Raw genomic sequence first — 21,329 nt, 5'->3', positions numbered from 1 at the left:
TGAGCTACCACAGTCCACCAGCTCGAGTGTCAGCTGACCGGACCACCCAGCTGGGTCAGTACACGATCAGCTCACCGAGCTCAGTTGAGCTGTCGGTCAGCTCACCTAGCCGAGCTAGCTAGTCTTCCAGCTGGTTTAGCTCACCTAGCTTAGCTAGCTAGTTCATCCTAGCTTGTCCAGCTCACCTAGCTGGTTCAGCTTTGAACTTTCTTATTCTTCTGACTAAGTATTCTAGTCCGTTTCTTGACCATGGTCTAGTTTTCTCCTAAAACAACCTGGCCTCTTTATGAACGCGGGACGCGGTCGTTACAATTTCCCCTTTGTCCGAGCTTATGGCCAGCTCCTTCTCGCTTGTCCGAGACTCCACCTTCTTCTCTCGGACCAAGTCCTAGCCAACGATCCTATTGAGGATCGCGGGCGTTACAAGTCTCCCCCCCTTGAATTGGATTCGTCCTTGAATCCGCATCAAGTTGACCTTTACCCATCTCCTTGAACCACTCCGAAAAATTGGCCTTCATCTTATTCTCGGTTTCCCAAGTGTATTGTTCACGACCTCCACAATTCCACAAGACTTTTAACAAATCCCTTGATTTTCCCCGAGTCCCTTTCGTCATTCGGTCCATTATCTGTACCGGCCATGCTTCCACCGTCATGTTCTCCTTTAACCCGGGAGGTACATCTTCCACGCTTTCTTCTTGATTACTTAAACACTTCCGTAATTGTGACACATGGAAGACGTTGTGAAACGCATTTAGTTTTGGAGGAAGGTCAAGTTTGTATGCCACCGCCCCTACTCGTTCGATCACCTTGTACGGGCCAACATACCTTGGGCTTAACTTTTTCCTTGAGGTGAATCGCCCTGCCCCTTTGTAGGTCATCGCCTTTAAGTACACCAAATCTTCTACTTGGAATTCCAATTCCTTTCGACGTTTGTTGGCGTAGCTTTTCTGTCGATCTTGGGCTTCCTTTAACTTGATTTTTAAGAACTTCATTCTCTCCGTGGTTTCATCCACGATGATAGGTCCAAACAACCGACGTTCGCCCACGGGCGTCCAACACAACGGTGTTCTACAAGCTCGGCCATACAACGCCTCATAGGGAGACATACCAATACTAGCTTGAAAACTATTATTGTATGCAAACTCTACTAACCTTAGATATTTCTCCCAGTTTCCTCCCCAATCCAAGGCGCATGCCCTCAACATGTCCTCGAGGGTTTGAATCGTTCGTTCGGACTGTCCGTCCGTCTGTGGGTGGTAGGCAGTACTTAGGTTCACTCGAGTTCCTAAGGCCTTTTGGAAAGCCTTCCAAAACTTTGACGTGAACCTTGTGTCTCAGTCTGACACTATACTAACTGGAATCCCATGTAACCGCACGATCTCGTCTATATACTTCTCGGCAATGATTTCTGCTCCATCCTTATCCGAGATCGCCATGAAGTGCGCAGACTTAGTCAATCGGTCTACCAGTGACGAAGTCCATCGTTATGTGGTCCCACTTCCATTCCGGTATAGGTAGGTTTTGTAACAACCCACTTGGTACTTGATGCTCCGCTTTGACCAGTTGACAAGTCGGGCACTTGGCCACCCATCTGGCCACGTCTTTCTTCATTCCTACCCAATGGTAGTACCTTTTAAGGTCGCGGTATATCTTGTTCGACCCAGGATGGATTGAGAACTTCGATTGATGCGCCTCTCTTAGGATCTCCTCCTTTAATGCCCTATTGTTCGGCACACATACTCGACCGTTCACCACGATTGTACCATTGTTCGAGGTTTGGTACTCGGTCTTATTGTTTAGTGCCCATCCTTTTATCTCCTCGTCCCGTTCCTGAGCCAGCCGGATCCTACTAAGCAGGTTGGCCTGATCGGCGGCTCCCAACCCTAAGGGTTCAACTTCTTTAGACAAGGCATTCACATGCAATGTCCCCATCATGTTAACCAAGTCCACTTGGCTCCGTTCCGCCTCAACTTCCGAGCGCCTCCTACTCAGGGCGTCGGCGACTTGGTTGGCCTTGCCCGCATGGTACGCTATATCCAAGTCGTAATCCGCCACAAGTTCCATCCACCTTCTTTGCCTTAGATTCAACTCCGGCTGGGTGAATATGTACTTTAGGCTTTTGTGGTCAGTATAGATTTGAACTTTAGCACCATACAAGTATGATCGCCAAATCTTCAAGGCAAATACTACCGCGGCCATTTCCAAATCATGCGTAGGGTAATTCTTCTCATGTTTCCGTAATTGCCTTGATGCGTATGCGATAACACTCCCCTTTTGCATCAGTACGCATTCTAGTCCCACTACGGATGCGTCCGTATAAACCGTATAGGGCTCACCTTCCTCCGGTAAGACCAATACCGGTGCATTAGTCAACATGGCCTTTAACTCCAGGAAGTTTTTCTCGCACTCATCCGACCAGTTGAATGCGGTGTCTTTTCCGATCAGTCGAGTCAAGGGTTGGGCCATGCTCGCAAAACTCATTACGAACCTTCGGTAATACCCCGCTAGTCCGAGATAACATGACCAAGAAAACCAACGCTCCTTTGCCAAAATGAGCATTTACTTAACTTCGCAAATAGCTCATGTTCCCTTAGCTGTTCCAGCACCGCCCTTAGATGTTCTTGGTGAGCTTCCCAAGATTTCGAGTAAACAAGGATATCGTCAATGAAGATGATAACAAACTCGTCTAAGAAATCCCGGAATACCCCATTCATCATTTTCATGAAGGCTGTTGGTGCATTGGTCAATCCGAATGGCATGACCACAAACTCAAAGTGGCCGTACCTTGTCAGGAAAGCCGTTTTCCTCACGTCTGTTGGCCCTGAACCCACCTGTTTCAACCAATTCCGGACTAACAAAACAATGTGTAGCCCCAGAATCAAATAGAGTGTGCGTTACTACGTCACCTACTCTCAAGGTCCCTACACATTCCCTTAGAATGCTGAGTACCTCCCCTTTCCCATATGCATGATGCAATGCAAATGCAGTTATTGAAATAATGAATAGGGAGTTGTGAGAACGTACCAGTGATCGCCCTGAAGTTTCCGGCATCCTTAGCTTCCTCCGACAACTCATAAACTCGCAGTGCCACGGCTTACCGCTTTGGGGGAGGCGGCAGTCCATTTCCCCCGCGATTGTCCCTTTGTCCGGCCTGCTTCTCCGCAGTCAACTTAGGGCACTCTCGCTTTAGATGTCCAGTCTTTCCGCAATAGAAACAAGTCCTTGTCTCTTCACCGAGAACCTTGGACTGTCCTAGTTCCATTCTCGGGCAAATTTGGATCGCATGGTCCTTGCTTCCACACCGGCCACATGCACCTATGGCCTTCCAGCAAGTTCCGCTGTGGCTCTTACCACAGGTCACGCATTCCCCGGTCTTAGCATTGGACTTGGTGTTATCCACCTTGTCAAATTTCCTTTTCTTATCCGCGGGTTTGGTGGATTGATTGTTCCGGATCAGTGCTTTCTCCCGGTTCAAGTACCTCTCCTCCTCGATCCCTTCCTCAATCATTGCTGCCCTTTCAACCAATTCGGAAACCGAGTTGAATGGTCGGACCAAACAATGGTTGCGGATCTCTATCCTTAGTCCACGGATAAATCAGCGCACTTGAGCTTGTTCCTCCTCAAGTTCACGTCCCACATAACGCCTTAGGCGGTTAAATTCCTCATCATATTCACGCACCGTGCGGTTCCCTTGAACTAGGTCGAGGTACGCACATTCAAGCCTATCCCAAGCCTCCGGTGGAAAGTACTTCTTGTTAAACTCGTCTTCGAAATCCGCAAAGGACCGGACCTCGTCCCCTCTGCGTTTCTCGACGGTTAACCACCAGTTATGGGCGTCTCGTTCAAGGAAGTGGACCGCAATGTCCCTTTGGTAATCCTCAGGACAGCGGGTAGACTTGAAGTTCCTCTTGAGTCTACTCCTCCACTCATCGGCCACAATCGGGTCCGTACTGCCCATGAAGTGTCTCGTGCCCAGCCTTGAGACATGTTCGAGAAGACTCAGATAGTCTCCCCTTTTTCTCCCATGATTCGGTTGCGGATTCACTTCCACAACTTCCAATTCATCGTCCTTTTGGTTATCCACTCTTTGGACCACCGGATTTGCTACAATGGCCTTGGTTAATGTGGCTAGTTGCGCCATCATTCCTTTCATCAAATCCCACTGTTCTTGGGCCGTTGGAGTATTGTTCCGGTTATCCGTGTTGTCCCTTGCACCGCTACTCTCCCGTGCTTCCTCATTTATGGACTTCTTCCCGGTCTCAGGTCCGACCGAGTCTGTCCCATCGAGCATCGTCCCGACTCTGGTTTTCTCGTTGATCATCGTTTTCTCCTCAACCAAAGTCTCCTCGACAATGCCCTTGTCCTTCTTACTCTTTCCTGTTTTGCTGCTCTTACCCATCTGCGAAACCTCCAAAGTTAATCCACATAACTCCTAGTAAAATCGCAAAAGAGTAAAGAGCAACTACCGCGAGATTCTCAAGCCGACGAGTGGTGATACCCCTTAACCCAACACCTAGTCCTAGAACCAAGCATGCTCTGATACCAACTTGAAAGGCCCCGATCCGGACTGCCTAAAGTCCGGACGAGTTCTCTCGACCCAAGCCACTAAGTGACTCGGCCCTAACCGTTTATGAGGTTCTTTCCTAGTCTAATCCGTTCCATATGATTCCGTGATTCAATATATGAGACAAATAGAGTAAACAAACAATCGGATACTTTATTGATCAAGCAAAGGATTCGATACAACTTATGAGTTTGCATATAAGCTATTACAAGTCATATAATCGATCCCTAGACTATCCGAACTATCACCACCCATCATCCCGGCCTTGAGTCTCTCGCGCCTAAGCCAAGTCCTTCCCACGATCACCATTCGTTCCTGAAAGTCATAGAGCCATAAGTAATCTCATTTACTTAATCATATGCAAGTCCATGCAATGCTCTATATGCCATACACTACTCGGATCCGTGGAGAGAATTCAGAGAGGGGAAGATCGCGCATCAGTCCAGCCGATTCTCGGCAGGTCAGTTAAGACCCGCCGGTCCTCTGCCGAGCCGCGTCTCGGCCTCAGCCGATCCCTACTCAGACCGAGTCTTGTGTAGGATGCACATGACCCGGATACTACCCAGCCCTCTAGTCGATCTTTTCAAGGATCCGACTACTAATTCACATCCTAGAACCCTTAGACTCAAAGTCTAGGATCCCTTACCTTCCTTCTCGAGGTTAGGTCGATCCGACCCTCCTTCTTTATTGTCGGCCACAGCCCGACTACCGAATCCTAAGACTATTTATTCTCCCAAGAGGGAGAGAGTTTTAATGGTGAGTTTCTTGTGTTTTCGGTGTGTTATGGTGAGTAGAATGGTCCTGGGCGCCCTTCCTTATATAGGGGGCGAATGGATGCTTCCCGAATCAACACATCCGTTCCTTGCACCTTTCCGAAGAGTTGCGCCCTTCCGAAGAGTTGCACCTTTCCGAAGAGTTGTATCTCTTCGCCCATAACCGCCCAGCTAGTCCGTCACTCGTCCAGCTACCTCGAGCTCAACCGTCACTCGTCCAGCTACCTCGAGCTCAACCGTCACTCGTCCAGCTGCCCGAGCTGGACTGTCACTCGACCTGAGTAACCGTCACTCCTTCCAGCTGAGCTTGAGCTTTGGGCGAGCTGACCCAGTTAATTTCTTTACGATCCTAGCTTAGCCCGCATGATTTCCCCTTTGTCCGAGCTTATGGCCAGCTCCTTCTCGCTTGTCCGAGACTCCACCTTCTACTCTCGGACCAAGTCTTAGCCAACGATCCTATTGAGGATCGCGGGCGTTACAGTTTTGCTGAGGTGCAAACCCATGTGGTGGTTGCGGCTGGTGGTTCCACTGAAATTGCTGCTTGGGAACAAAACCTTGGTTGTAGGGAATAAAAGGTTTGTTTTGACCTTGTTGTTGTTGTGGAGGGTACACCTGATCCTGAGGATTAGCAACGTTTATGCTGCGATAGGAGAGGTTGGGGTTGTTGGTTTTGAAGTTGTTGTATCCTTTGTAGCCACCCTGGTTGTTGTTGATGTAGCTAACTGTGGATGTCGGATCTCGTATCTTTGCTTTGGCCCGAGATCCGTCATCATTCTTTAAATGGGCCTGAGTCAAAGCCTCAACGATGAGTCCAGGATTGTCAAATATGGAGTGGGCCAAAATAAGCCCACCAGAGCCAGGTCAATTTGAAGAATCATTTTTAAGCGTCACGTAACGGAAATCTGCGGAGTAAATGAGAATGCGTTAGTGCGCGAGGTGGATATGTGAAACGTAAACATTAATGAGACATGATTCGCGGCGTGATTCAAGCGTTAATTTACTTCGTAGATATTCGATTAATTTGTATAAATAGGAGTGATTCATCATTTGTAAAAGGGACGAGAAAATGACTATACAAAATATTCCGATTAACTGAAATACTGTCCGATTTGATCTTAGCTTCACTAACAAAGTTTAAGGCCCTCATAACAATCCACAAATTCCTAATTGTGGATTCCGACATCCACAATTTGGCGCTAGAAGGAGGGGCATCTAAACTTCTTACTTTAGAGCTTCGGTTGAATCATCATGAGCACCAGCGGCAACGAAAGTTCCGGCGACCAAGCCTCCACCCTTGACGATATCATGAAGCTGCTTCAAGAGCTCTCCGACAAGACCGAGCGACAGCAAACCGCAGTAACTTCTTTATCTGATAAGTTCGTTTCTTTTCAGGAACAGTGCAGTGGGCAGCTCGCGGCGCTCACCACCAGCCATTCTGAAATAAGGACAGCTCACAACGCGTACGCAGATCGAGTTGACTTCCTGTCTGCCGGAGTGTCACGTACCGCTGGAGTTCGCTCACGCCTTGATTTTCAAGGAGACATCAGTTCGAGCATCCAAACTTCACAGGCAGGAGCAGGTCAGCAGACTCCGCCACCTCAGTTACCTCTCGTCTCTCAAGTTGAAGTTGGGGCAACTTCAAACCAGAACCAGGTTGTACTGACTACCCCGGCAAATCCCGACCTTCCTATTGATGGAGTTACCGCACCAACTCCATCATTATTTCGAGTAGAGCCCTCCCTTAGACGTCCGACCTCAGAGTCTCCCCAGGAGCCGGATGGTGTAAGCAGTGAGCTTCAAAATCTCAAAGATCAAATTTTGTCCCGCCTGAAGCACAAGAAAACAATACCGACCTGCAGCAGCTCGATGACGAAAACGACGTTCCAAAGGTTGTCCCGCCTCCAATTACCGAAGAATTGTCTGGTCCAAATAGTCCCGAAGTCCCTGATAATCAGACACCTCACGACTGGGGGGCAGACTGGAGAGAACCAATCCGAGACTACATCCTCAACGGGGTACTCCCTACCGACAAGTGGGACGCTCGAAAGCTGAAGACCACTTGTGCTCGTTTCTGCGTAGCAGATGGCATTTTATACAGAAGAATCATCTCGGCTCCGGATGCTATTTGTATTTTCGGGGAACAAACTCGGACTGTCATAAAAGAAATCCACGATGGAACTTGTGGAAACCACTCTGGAGGTCGCTCTTTGGCCTTTAAAGTAAAAAAGTACGGTTATTTCTGGCCCACAATGGTAGCGGATTGCAAAGCGTATGCACGCCGCTGTGTGTAGTGTCAGAAGCACGCACCGTATATCCTTCAACCCGCCGAACTTCTCACTTCGGTATCGTCACCTTATCCATTCATGAAATGGTCTATGGACAACATTGGACCACTTCACGTTTCAACTCGGGGAGTCAGATTCCTACTTGTTCTAACCGACTATTTCTCGAAGTGGGTTAAAGCTGCAGCCTACTCAAACATAACTCAGGTACAAGTCCCCCAGTTCATTTGGAAGGAAATCATCTGTAGGCACGACATGCCGTATGAAATAGTAACCGACAATGGGCCTCAGTTAATCTCCTAACAGTTTGAAGTTTTTTGTGCAAGGTGGCAAATCCGCCTCAGTCGGTCAACACCTCGCAACCCGCAAGGGAATGGTCAGGCCGAGGCGATGAATAAAACGATCATCTCGAACCTCAAAAAAAAACTAAATGAGTATAAGGGAGCTTGGTTCGGAGAGTTACAAAACGTGTTATGGGCAATCCGTACAACTCCTAGGAGAGCTACCGGTGAGACCCCCTTCGCTCTCTTTCATGGAATGGAAGCAGTTATCCCAGCCGAGATCAAAGTCCCGAGTACGAGAAGAGTACAAAATCCCCAGAACGAGGCTGCGAACAACCAAATGATGGTTGATATGATTGATATTATCGACGAACGACGCAACCAAGCGTTAGTTCGGATGCAAAACTATCATAACGCCGCAGCTCGATACTATAACTCAAATGTCCGAAACAGATCATTCGAGGTCGGAACTCTGGTCCTTCGCCGAATCCAGCAAAACACGGCTGAAAAAGGAGCTGGAAAATTGGGGATCAGTTGGGAAGGTCCTTACAAAATCACTCACATAGTCCGGAACGGGGTCTATCGTCTCATTAACATGGAAGGCAAAATAGTTCGCAGAGCATGGAATGCCGCTCATCTCAAACGTTTTTAGATTTAATGCACTTGTAATTTGAACTACGTAAGACTTGATCCCTATCTTTAGGTACGTAGGCAGCCCGCACTCCGGGTTCAGACTATAATATTTAAATCCATAAAACCGAGTTCTATCTCGTATACGAAGTCTTTCGTCATATTTTCACGAACAGCATCATGTAGATTTCAATAATCTTACCTTCGCTTCGATGTTTCCCGAGCTAAAAACAATTTAGTCTTCGCGGACCTAAATAGTTTCCTCAAAATTATCAACCGAGTCTAAACTCGTAAAAGGAAATTATTCTCAGTTTATACTTAGTCAATTTCCGGAAACATTTAAACCGAGCCTATCTCGTATTTCGGAAAATAAGTAAAACAAACCAAGTAAACATAAAACGGTCTCTACGACCTTAAATAAATGTCAAACAAAAAATAGAGTTAAGGCCTCCTAGGCCGAAAACAGAAATAAGTAAATAAAAGTTGTGAAACAAAACGGGGGGTCACTTCGGACCAACACAACCCCGACGTAAACATAACATTTTTTACTCCGCAGCTTCGGAGTTCTTCTCGATATCGACCGGGAACATGGCGGTGATACCTGGCTCGGAGGCGGAGTTCCTGTTGGTTCCTTGCTCATCAATGACCAACACTCCACCAGAAGCAGTGGAATCTGCAGCTACTTCTGGCGGAGTATCAGCGAGGAGCGATGTGATCTCAACAGGATCCGGGCGCGAGGTCTTAGGTTTGGCAACCTTTTGCGCGAACTCAATCTCGTCAGCACGACCGACTCAAGCTCCTCAGCCGTGTCGGTGATCTCCCCCTTCTGAATCTCCTCAAAGAGTTCCCAGTTCGCCTTCATTTCAGCAGCTCGGATTTTCGACGCCTAAACTTCCTCTGATTCCGCGTAGAAGCTCTGATACTTAGACGTGAAGTCCTTAAACTGAGCCCGAACCTTTCTCCGCTCTTCCCTCCTCGCATCTGCAAGCAGCGCAGCTTGACCTTCTTCCAGCTTCCTCAGTTTCTCCTCGCAGGCAAGGAGCTCAGCTCGGGCTCGATTCTCGTTGTCAATAGCCGCCAAGTAAGCATTCTTGCCCGATTCCAGCTTGGCAGCCAAGTCAGTATTGGCGATGTCGAGGGCTAAAACCCGAGCTTCAGCTTCTCTCATCCGGCTAAGAACACTGTTAGCCCGATCAACCATGCGGGAGTTCTCCTCCTCGTTCTGTTTGAAGCTCTCGATCTCCCTGTCTTTGTCCGAGAGCTGGTGTTCATGACTCAGGCAGGCGTAGTTGAACTCCAGCACGGTTTGATAAAGAAACAAGAGAAGGGTTAAAATTTAAACTAAGTCTTAAGTTTTATTCTTCAGAAGAATGTTTACCTCGCCCAGTTTCTCCGCGAAACGGAGGTAGTTCTCCTGGTTGGTCGGCTTCAGCTCCTTCAATGGAGGGATAGGTGCGCCCGCATGGGTGAACGACCTGACCAGGTCGGCAAAAGGCAGTGGAGGAGCTGAAACATGGCCAGAACTGAGTAAGTTGTCAGTATCTCGGAGAAAGGGGGCATTCAGAGGAATAGATTTCTAACCTGGCAAAGGCGGTGTTCCATGAGGCTGCGAGGTGCGAGCTTCAGATTCTCAGGATGACAGCACCACGAGATCTTGAGAGTCCCCCTTTTTGCCTTTCTCTTTTTGCTGGCTCGGGCTAGCATCCCTCTCCTCTGTTCGAACCCGGACAGAGCGGGCTGGAGATCGAGCGTCCTTATCGGATTGCTTCCTCTTCTTATCCCCATATCGCTTCGAGGGGTCTCTGCTGGAGGTGGCCTTGGAAGGAGTTCTCGAATCCGGGGCAGGCGCATCGTTTTTGCTTGCCAAAGTGGAAGGCTTCTGTCTGGCTCCGCCATCTTCTTCAGCTCGGGGCTGCTTGGCCTTGTTGGCAGCTTGAAGTTTGCTGTCTTCAAGGGTTCCCGTCATGACGACCTTATCGGACTTGAGGCGGTCTTTCTCCTGTTTTGCCCTCTCCCTTTCCATCTTTTTCTCGGCACGGTATGAGGGGGCTGACATTTCTTCTTCGGAGAAGATTCTGGGTTCGAAAGGAGGAGAGGAAATAGCAAGGTCGGTCCGAGAGCGAAGTCTTTTTCCTGATGCTCGGACCCGGTCGCTCGATAAAGATTCCCAACCCAAGTCTTGACGAACGAAGCTGGAGAAGTGCGAAGCGAATGTCTTGGAGATAGGAAGTAGGTCCACCGAAGCTGCAAACAAAAACAAAGTTGGTCATTTCGTGCGCATCAGAAAAGACAAAACAAAAGCATGATAGATATGGCATGTCTTCCTAAGTTACTATCTACCAGCTCGGGCAGACCATTCCGAAACAAAGAGGCCCGTTTTCTCGCCGAATGTGAGCTCGTTAACGCGGAAGAAGAAGAATGATTTCCTCCATTGCTCATCCTTTTCGGGAAAATCTTCAAAAACTCTGAATCCTTTGCGAGGTGATAAGAAGAAGGTACCCTGTGTTCGACCTTTCTTAATTGCGTAAAGCTGTAGAAGGTCGGGCAGAGAGAGAAGGAAGTTGTCTTCTTCGGCTAGTGTAAGAAGACTTAGGATGGTGCGGATTACGTTCGGGCACAGCTGCGGTAGTGCGATCCCGAACTCATGCATGAAATCTATCAAAATGTCAGGAAGCGGGAAGTATAGCCCGCACTCCGAAAAGAAGATCTCGAAAGCACAAGCATGACCAGGCGAGGGAGTCTCTGGCGAGTCAGTCGCCTCGGGGGAAATCAGGTTTATCCGACCTGGAATCCCGTGAGCTCCTTTTAGTAAGGAGAGTCTCCTCGAGGTTGATTGAGACGAGGTATACGTCCCGAACTGACCATCTATTGAGTAAACCTCGCGTTGGATTCTCTTCGGCGGCATGATAAACACCGAGACTTAGTCTTATTGGAAAAAGAAAGATCTGAAGGGAACTGTTCCTCGAAGACTCAAGAACACGATGAAGAACTGTCTCGAACACCTGAAGAACACAGAGGCGCTTTTCGTCGGGATCTGGGAACCTGCGCTTGTTTCCGACAGCGAAATTTAGTGGTTGACGGTGAATCCAAGGGTGGAGAAGGAAAAGAACAGCGGTGAAACGGCGAAATCCTCAAATCGGCGCTGAAAATCTACGAAATCGATAAGGATTTCCAACCGAGCAATCACCCGTTCAAACCCTAATCGTTTGTAGATCTAAGCAATTCTGGTGAAATTCCTAGCAGCTAAATAACGGAATTAGAATAGATGGAGGATCGAGAGAAATTACCTTGGGATGACGAGAGTAGATCGCAGCAGTTTATAAGCGAAAGTTAACTCGTTTAGATAGGGAAGCTGATGAGCGGGAAAACGAAAACCCTAAGACTACGAACCGTCACACTTTTCCCAAGAAAAGTCTCGAGAATTGTGAGATTTTATTTTCCTTTTTGGCTACGGAATTATGCGGATAAGGAAGGAAGTTCCGACGTGATACCGCAATTACCGGGATTGTGAATTAAACGCAAAATAAGTCTCCGAATTAATTCACTTCGAAGACTTGGGGTGCAAGTTGTGGATGTCGGATCTCGTATCTTTACTCGATCCGTCATCATTCTTTAAATGGGCCTGAGTCAAAGCCTCAATGATGAGTCCAGCATTGTCAAATGTGGAGTGGGCCGAAATAAGCCCACCAGAGTCAGGTCAATTTGAAGAATCATTTTTAAGCGTCACGTAACGGAAATCTGCGGAGTAAATGAGAATGCGTTAATGCGCGAGGTGGATATGTGAAACGTAAACATTAATGAGACATGATTCGCGGCGTGATTCATGCGTTCATTTACTTCGTAGATATTCGATTAATTTGTATAAATAGGAGTGATTCATCATTTGTAAAAGGGACGAGAAAATGACTATACAAAACATTCCGATTAACTGAAATATTGTCCGATTTGATCTTAGCTCAACTAACAAAGTTTAAGGCCCTCATAATAATCCACAAATTCCTAATTGCGGATTCCGACATCCACACTAACTTCTTCTAACTGGTTACCCTCTTCATCTTGGACTTGATACTACTCGTCATCAACAAGGAAGTGCAGATGCTTCTGCTGGCTAAAAAGAATCATGTCCAGCTTGTCGTTCAGCGCTTTGATCTCCTTCCTGTGTTTGTCATCAGAGTCAGCTGTGCTTCTGACGGTCCTATCGCAGTCCTCGTTGTAATTACCATCTGATTGAGCAAGGTTCTCAACCAATTCCCAGCCTTCTTCAACATCTTTGTTCTAGAAATTCCCATTGTTGGCGGTATCCAGAAGCATTCTGATGCGTGGTAAAACGCCTCTGTATAGAGTGCTGAGCAGAGAGGCTTTCTTGAAGCCATGATGAAGGCATTGGTTGGTGTAACCTTTGAAACGCTCTCATGCTTCATAGAAGCTTTCACTAGTCTTCTGTGAAAAGCCAGAGATCTCATTTCTGAGTCTTGCAGTTCTAGCGTTGGAAACGAACTTTGCTAGAAAAGCCTTCTTGCAATATCCCACGTGGTGATTGAGTCATGGGACAGATTTTTCTCCCAGATGTGTGCTTTGTCGCCCAAGGAGAATGGAAACAAACGGAGCTTGAATCCGTCTTCACTGACACCATTGATTTTTGTTAGGTTGCAAAGCCTATCGAATTCATCAAAGTGGTCGAGTGGATCCTCCATTGGCAGACCATGGAATTTGTTCCCCTGAATCATCGAGATGAGACCACTTTTAATCTCGAAGTTGTTGTTCTGGATAGCAGGAGGTGCAATTCGTTTCCTCTGACGATGGTCTCGTGGTGCATCTCCAGCACCAATGTTGGCAGGACCATTCTGTTGATTCTGTTCGTCAGCCATTTCGATTGTTGGGGCAAAAAGGTGATTGTGTTTCTCCTTTCTCTGAGTTCGCGAGCTATGCGGTAGAAGTTGTTGTTGGAAAGGAGGTTCTGGTTGCCTGTTGATCGAGTTGGCATACAGAAGAGGTGTACTTGGATAAATGAGACAACAAGAAAAATACACAGTCAGTAACTGAAATGAAAATTGAAAAAGAACTTGATCTAAGCAAGTCAGAAATCTTAAATGTAACAATAAAACACCCAATTGGCAACAGCGCCAAATTGATAATAGGTTTTTAAGATCAATTATCCTAAAGCACTATCATGTCGTTGTAGTACTGAAGGTTGTCAATCCAAATGGGTGTGATGCTAACAATCAAGATGTGATCAAAAGTCACTAAGTCAAGCCAAGCAATAACAGGTTTTGGTGTGTTCTAGCAGTCTTAAGTGAACATGTAGAAACCAGAAATTCAAGTAGAATAGTAAAAGCACTCGACCAACAGAGCACTGGGTGTGGTCGAGTGACAGGTCGAGTAACAGACAAAAAATATAACAGGGATACTCGACTGCACCGTCTGTTGCCAGACAACTGAGTGGTCGAGTATCAGGTCGAGTAACAGGAGAGAAACGCAAAAACTAAGCAACAGATAACAAGATGCAGTAAACAACAGCAAAGTAAACAAATAAATCAATTGGATGAGAAACTCCCGAGGATGGGGTAATTGAGTAGTTTCGTTTCCTCAGTTTATAGGTGATTGACAAGCTCAATAAATTATCCCTAGACAACAATTTCGGTAACCAAATCTAAGTGCCACCGCAACAGAGATCCTCAAGTTAAACTAGTCTCACACTCAATCACCATTGAAGAGAGCTAACCTAACAGGCATTACGAATCAACAAGTTAAAGCCAAAACGCTCCCTGCAACCAATACCTTGGTACAGGGCCACGAATCTCTAGAATTAGTGGTTCAGACATTTCATGGAACACCTTTTGAGCGCGGAAATATCTGTGCTCAAAGTCCAGTTGATCAGAAAGCAATATGCATTAAGAACAACTAATCCAGAAGGGATCTATCAATCAAACTCAACCACCTAGCATACTGAGAATTCTAAACTACTCTAACCCACCCTCAGAAACCTATTCACTACTTAGACATCATTGTAGAGAACATAAACGTTGAATAGAATGAAAACATGATAACAACATAGTAATAGCAAGGTGATAACAGGATGAACAACAGTAAACAAAATCTAAAACAAATGCTGAATACTGAATAGATTAAGAGAAATCCGGATTACACAGTGTCTGGGAAATAAAACTTAGATCAATAAAAATGTAAAGTACATGCTACTTATAGCGAAATATTTCCGAAACCCTAATACTCAAAACGACGCAGTATTGGGACGGATTAAGAACAGTACTCGACCCAGGTAATCGAGTGAGTGGTCGAGTGATTAGCTGGAGTCTTCTTTTCTTCCTTGTGCTCGAGTGTCTGGTTGAGTGCGGAATGGAAAAGACTCTGAAGCTGGCAATCGAGTATGTAGTCGAGTGATGGTGATGGTGATACTCGACTTCTTGGTAGAGTGGTGTGATCGAGTGATGGTCAGGTGGTGGAGGTGATGATACTCGACCTGGTGGTCGAGTGAAGTGATCGAGTGACTCTCATGGTGGTACTCGGCCAGGTGGTCGAGTGGTGAAGTCTTCTACTCGACCAGGGGGTCGAGTGGTCCTTTGATGTCGTGGAGCATCTGCTCGACCTGGGGGTCGAGTGGTTTGACATGATCAGGTCCGCTTCTTCTAATTAGCCCGTCAACAGCTCCAAATCACCTGAAATCAACACAAATATGCAACATGCATGCAAAATTATCCTAAACATGCAAAGTGATGACAAATGATTAGAAATGGTATAAAACAGTGGTGATATGATGCAATAATGATAACAAATGGATGCTCAAAACATGTAAAATGCACACTTATCAGTACTCCTCATCTATAATTGGTTCCGCTTTCTTTATCCTCAACTCATCCAAGTTTTTGTGGATTTTCCGCCGACTAAACCCAAGAACATCCTCAGTTATCCAGCAACCCTCTTCGACAATTTCAACTTCTGGTTCGCCAACCACACAACCTATAGCTTGTACCGTAACACATAGTCATATGCTTCCCATTTTACAATGACGGAGAAAACCTTCGAATTGTCTTCCGTTACATACTATTACGGGAGGTGTATCGTCGAGAATAAGCATCGTTCTACAAATTTTATAACTTAGACTAACCTTACAATCCCTACTATCCAAACTGAAATCCTGATATACCATTGCAACAAGATCTCCATACCCTTTAATTCGATTCGAACTTAGAACCCTACATCCGCCTCGTTCATCAACACTAAATACCCACCGCCTGTTGTTGAAATTCTACTTCCCACACACTAATACTATCTCTTCCATCGCCAAACAGAACAGATAATTCAATTGTTTTCTACAGTTTACGACCTCTACTTGCCCGATCCACAGAAGATCCTCTTATTCGGATAAGGGTATAATAGTATCTTCCATTCTTAGAACATATGCTTAATCTAGAAAAATGACATGTCTAAAAAATCATTAAACTCGTAAATCTATCACCACGCCATTCATAACTCAAAAATTTTGAGTGCTATTCTAGTAATTAAATAAAATATAACTCTACCATCACATAACAACAATATGTATGTCGTCACATGAAATTTGACTTTAACTCTACTGTCAAGTACATATGTCAATCACCATTATCTCATAGATTTAAGTACATTAAAGTCTGTCAGTCCGTATATCTCTATCGTAACTATAGATAACTCGAACAAATATGTTTGTCATACTCGCTCGCTTAAATCTACTGTCATTACTAATAACTTTGTCAACAAACTAACTCTGTAAAAAATCTCTATCACCACATACAGTTTAACGATATCAAATACATTATCTCTATCCATTAAATCTGTCACGACACTAACTCTACCATCACATAAAATAACTATACCCAATAACTCTATCGTAAAGTCTAGCTATACCAGATTAGTGTATCTCTACCATAACTACAAATATGTCTATTCAATAAGTCTACCAATGTACACAACTATATTTGATATATCTATCAAAAAATTATATCTACTGTAACATTAAAATAATGGTGGGAACTTTTCCTGCCAAAACTGTCCTAGCTGGCACATTATATTTAATCGCATGTTGGTAAATACTTTATTCCTACCAAACTTTATAAAGGGTATTTTGACATTAAAAAATCGCAAAACAGTGGATGTTAGTCCAGTAATTACACACCGTAAAAAAGTCATTTGAGTAAGTCTGCCTAAAATTTAAAATTTATTGAAAATTTTAGTTGTTGCTATATTTAAAAAGAAAAAAGCTAGTTAGTTAGTTAGTTAGTCAGTGTGCGAAGTAAGTTAATATATTTGAACTGAAAATGGTAATGTTATGTCGCAATAAATTACTAGAGAGCTATGTGCTTGTTAACGTGTTATGTCACACTACAAAATCATGTAGCAAATAGACAAACTATACATGAAAACAAAGAAAAAAGCAAGTAGTGGAGAAGAATCAACGAAGCGATTAATGAATTAAGCAGAGGAATCAAGGAAGCAAATAAAAACAAACAATGCACTTAACAGAAGAATTAAAGAAGCACAAAAGCAAGAAAAGCACTTAACAGAGGAACCAAAGAAGCAAAGAAACCAACAATGCACAAAGCAGAGGAATCAAATGAGCAAACAAACAAACAATGAATTTAGTAATAGAAGCAAAGAAGAAACAAGTAAACATGTTAAACATGTAAGAAAGAAACAACAAACAAAGTCAAGAATCAAAGAAGTAGCATATATACATGAATGCGGATGCCTTTGCATGAATGTCTATGTTTATTGTATGCATCTAAATATTAATGTATCCATGTAATTTATGCATGTAATGTAATGTATGACTGTATATACGTATGTATGTACATGCATGCATTGTGTTCGAAGATCCAAGATGTTGACCGTGATCACGCTATTAAGGAATTCAAGGAGAATATTGTTAAAGTATTTGAAAATATTATATAATACATTCAAATACTTTAACAATAATCACTTTCTTTCCGTCCATACAATTCTCAGTCGTGCATACGTTACTTGGAAGTTTTTGGTTAGTGAGATAGCCACATTGGCTATGAATCTCATAGACTGATACTAAATATTAAGAAAAGAGATGGTATATAAATTCAAATTACAATAAGAGCAAAATTGAAAACTAAATAGAAGAAAGAGATTGAAATCATACCAGAGATAAGAATTGCACTTAAAAAATAGAACGATGGGATAGAGGTTGTCCCTCAAGCATTTGATCTGCAAATAAAAGTATACTAGATAACAATCCGCACAAAGTGAAGGGTAAAGCGATTCAAATAATTATGGTTAAAATTATTATTTAGGATCCAAGATTCATTTGTGTAAAACATAACATGTAATAAAAAAAATGTTTGTTATAAGAATATGTTTTACCAGAAATATTTAAACATGAAATAAAGCTTCATGTGATGGAGAAAGTATTGATAAAAATGTTACCGATTATGGCAATATGTATTTCTATGTTTGAAAAAAATCAATTCATATAATTTATGTTTTATCAACTAATCATAACCATTTTTATGTTTTTTATGGAGAAAAGATTAGTGACTTAATTATTTTTCTTAGATTGTATTAGGTTGCTTAATTATTACTTTTCTTAATTAGAATTTTGTTTTAAACTTGTGTGATATATGTATGTATAAGCCTAATGGCAAACTCTGTAAATAATCTTCCAGAAAAAAATTCTTAGTAAAATTTGGATAATTATTTAAATGGGTGAAAAATCATTATGAAAACGACATGTCAGTATTAATAACACATCAAGGTAAGTTTTGTTTTCAAAGGGGTTTCTCTATTAATATATAAGGGATTATGTTACACATCAAAAGTTTACAGTTAATGATATCAATTCAAAATCATCCAAACGAAGACCGTGGACTTTTTCTTACAGAATTCTTTTAAATTAAATTTGGTTTTTTGTTTTCCTCAATAACTTAAAGTTGTCTTGTTTTAAGAGCTATAGTGGGGGATACTTTTAAACTATAAATTCCAGACATACAAATGAACATGGGTCCTTGCATTGTCTTGTTGGATGAAAATAGGCTTTTCCCGATCTTCTATTGGCCATCTTTCATGGATTCTTGGAATGACTTTTCCTATCAAACATGATTTTATATCTTCTCTTTTCAAGGAAGTTAATGCTTTCATCTCTAAAGTTCTAGCATCTCTATGTTTGTTTCGTCTCTTAGCAGGTTCTACAGTAACAAATAGAAACACTCCAATTTCTCCAGAGAATATCTCATTTCCTTCATCATAAAATTTCGGCTGAGCCATTAAAAACATCACCTTGCCAATATAATTCTTATTTTGACATATACGATGTTGCGCTTCTTCATCCAGAAGTAAATAATATTTCTGTATTTTTCTTCATCTTATAAAACTATTTTTCATCAATATTGTACATATCAAGAAATTTTGATTCATGAGTTAGAGAATTATTTTCCAACATGGACACGCAAAACTTTAGCCTTCCTTTCATATTCTCATCATTTAGACTTGGTGTAATAGCATTAGTATGGCGTCGAAGTGTACCTTCCTTAAGACGCTTATGTAAGGACGAAAGACCAATACCTAAACACATTGATAGCGATCATAGTGTCGTTCTCTTGTGGGATCTTTAATTTGATCCAAATCATGTGAGATTCTCTTGCGACCACAACATCCGATTTTTTTTGGGATACATTGACTTCTCCACCATTAGAAGTTTCTTTTGCTTGTTTCCAAATATGTTGCACCGTTTGAATAGATACCAAAAATAATTCAGAAACTTCGCGTGTAGTTTTTTTCTCTAACTTCCCATCACGACTTCTCTCTAGTAAAGCATAATATATTTTCCATCTTTTCTTGTTCAAGATATTTTTTTTCACGTGTGGAATCTTTAATTGACCATTTATCTCTGCATATTAACATAAATAATCAAAATCAAGTGAAATCAACCATCTTCAATATACGAACGGCAAAAGTCTTAAAACATTAACTAATTTACAAATATTCCTAAGCTATGGCCGAGTAAATTAAAAGAAAAAAACAGTATTTGTTGATTATTCTATTAAGAAAGAATGGAAAAATAAAAAACAGACATGGATCTGTTTCAGTAACAAATTCGTTGCACTCCAAATGATTGTTAACGACTTCGACATCATCATCTTCATTATTGAGTATTTCTTTGTTTGTTGGAGTTTGAATTAGATCAAACCAAAACTATCTCTCTTCGTCTATGACAAGAAGATTTAAATCAAAATTAGAATTCATTAATGAAAATTGTGATCTTTTTTTTTTTTGATTCTTTTGTTTGTGTTGTGTCGATATATATTAGCATCATGAGTTTTCAGTTTGGCTTCAATACAATTTTACAATTTTGGTATAATATTATGTTTGGTTAATTTGGTTCCAAAGTTAAATTTTTTAACAAAGTTACTCTATCCGTGTGTTAATCAAAAACAAAGAAATTTGACTAAGAAAAGTAAATTGACTATTTATACCTGCATGTGAAATTGTAGCCTTATTAATGATTAGGAATACCACTACATGAGATCAACAACTCTTGAATATTAGTAATATGCCGACATGTTTTACTTTTACTTAATTGTGAAAAGGATAGAATAGTCAATTATACATGCTTTTTCAATAAGTGTGCATTAGTCTAAAATATCACTTAAAAAGAACAGAAAAAGTATTAAAATATGACAATCATGAATTAATGCTGAGGATTTAGTAGTTAATTATGCAATTTTACTAATTAACTTTTAGATATTTATTTTTCTTTATTTTGAATTTGAATTCATAATTTAATGTTAGCATTAATTTCGTAATTGTTACCATAATTAAGAAAAATCTTAACCAACTTTGTTTAACTGTTTTGTAGCGCATTAAATCGTCATAATTGTTTTGGAAGATCCAGTGAAAATATATTCTTGAATATCTAGTGTAGCCGAACAAAATTAAAATCAATAATCATTTAATTTCGTTTGGATTTTTGAAGGAACATCTCAAGACTCAAATAAAGGAGGATCCGAATCAAAGATTTTCGGGTGAAAATTTAAAAGAAAAAACGACCTGATTAGCTTGAGCAAATATGTACGTAAAAAATGTTAAGTAGATAATAATATAAATTTGCTCGTAGTTGTATAGTTGTACCTGATTGCCTATTTTTGTTCATGGTTGTACAATATCGAGAATTTAGTAAATCTAGTTGTTATCAACTCTAAATTATTTTTTTGGGTAGAACCGATGGTATTGACTCATCAAAATACCAATACAATATATTGGAGTATTTATATATATCAAAATACAAGTATTTAAAAAACATAAAAAAATTTAGTTCAAATATACAAAGTAACCATGAAAGTATAAGATTGTTAGTGTATGAATGTGGGCTTTTGTGATAAGAATTTTATTAACTTATAAATATATGTTTTTTTGTCAAAATTTTGTTGTTTAGTTTCATTACCACCATGTATGTATTTTAACAATTTTTTCAATTTGGCATTTCATATTTTATATAATTTTGAAAACTAGTCAAGGCAATAAACTTTAGTTTTACGGGTTGTACTTAATTGTACCATGATAAAAAAAAAACTTAATTTGTATAGATACGTCATGAAAATTTATAGTATTCACTATAAGCAAATAGTCTGACTGGATTTCTTTTGATTATCACCTAAAAATGAAAGAGAAAAGAAAACGGTCTTTAATTATACATTTTCGTAGAAATCCATTAACACAGTTGTACCCAGTGATTTCAATTGTCCAAATTCTTTAATCACTAAATATTTCTACAAAATTTAACATT

The 21,329-nt window shown here is 42.0% G+C and overlaps 1 protein-coding gene, 2 long non-coding RNA genes and 6 pseudogenes across 9 annotated transcripts; 2 read left to right on the top strand and 7 right to left on the bottom strand.

The window, feature by feature from the left end:
• Positions 1-401: 401 nt before the first annotated feature.
• Positions 402-4,399, bottom strand: AT4G03840 (annotated as a pseudogene; the record flags this gene model as incomplete). Its single annotated transcript has 1 exon — positions 402-4,399.
• Positions 4,400-5,686: 1,287 nt separating this feature from the next.
• Positions 5,687-6,157, bottom strand: AT4G03837 (annotated as a pseudogene; the record flags this gene model as incomplete). Its single annotated transcript has 1 exon — positions 5,687-6,157.
• Positions 6,158-6,585: 428 nt separating this feature from the next.
• Positions 6,586-8,549, top strand: AT4G03835 (annotated as a pseudogene; the record flags this gene model as incomplete). The annotated part of the gene is made up of 1 exon: positions 6,586-8,549.
• Positions 8,550-9,416: 867 nt separating this feature from the next.
• Positions 9,417-11,435, bottom strand: AT4G03830 (hypothetical protein (Protein of unknown function, DUF601); the record flags this gene model as incomplete). The annotated part of the gene is made up of 4 exons (NM_116621.1): positions 9,417-9,791; positions 9,909-10,106; positions 10,176-10,774; positions 10,871-11,435. 4 exons carry the CDS (start codon positions 11,433-11,435, stop codon positions 9,417-9,419), a joined length of 1,737 nt encoding a protein of 578 aa, NP_192292.1.
• A 1,103-nt stretch (positions 11,436-12,538) lies between these two features.
• Positions 12,539-13,514, bottom strand: AT4G03826 (annotated as a pseudogene; the record flags this gene model as incomplete). Its single annotated transcript has 1 exon — positions 12,539-13,514.
• A 1,177-nt stretch (positions 13,515-14,691) lies between these two features.
• AT4G03825 lies at positions 14,692-15,327 on the bottom strand (annotated as a pseudogene; the record flags this gene model as incomplete). The annotated part of the gene is made up of 1 exon: positions 14,692-15,327.
• A 108-nt stretch (positions 15,328-15,435) lies between these two features.
• AT4G04765 lies at positions 15,436-16,087 on the bottom strand. Its single transcript, NR_141821.1, has 2 exons — positions 15,653-16,087; positions 15,436-15,624 (listed from the first exon to the last, which is right to left on the bottom strand). It is a non-coding gene; the product is annotated as an other RNA (long non-coding RNA).
• Positions 15,471-16,230, top strand: AT4G04755. Its single transcript, NR_141820.1, has one exon. It is a non-coding gene; the product is annotated as an other RNA (long non-coding RNA).
• Positions 16,231-18,249: 2,019 nt separating this feature from the next.
• AT4G03824 lies at positions 18,250-19,413 on the bottom strand (annotated as a pseudogene; the record flags this gene model as incomplete). The annotated part of the gene is made up of 1 exon: positions 18,250-19,413.
• Positions 19,414-21,329: the final 1,916 nt, after the last annotated feature.

The sequence above is a fragment of the Arabidopsis thaliana genome, chromosome 4, assembly GCF_000001735.4.
Source record: "Arabidopsis thaliana chromosome 4, partial sequence".
Lineage (NCBI taxonomy): Eukaryota > Viridiplantae > Streptophyta > Magnoliopsida > Brassicales > Brassicaceae > Arabidopsis > Arabidopsis thaliana.
This window is presented reverse-complemented; position numbering and strand designations above follow the sequence as displayed.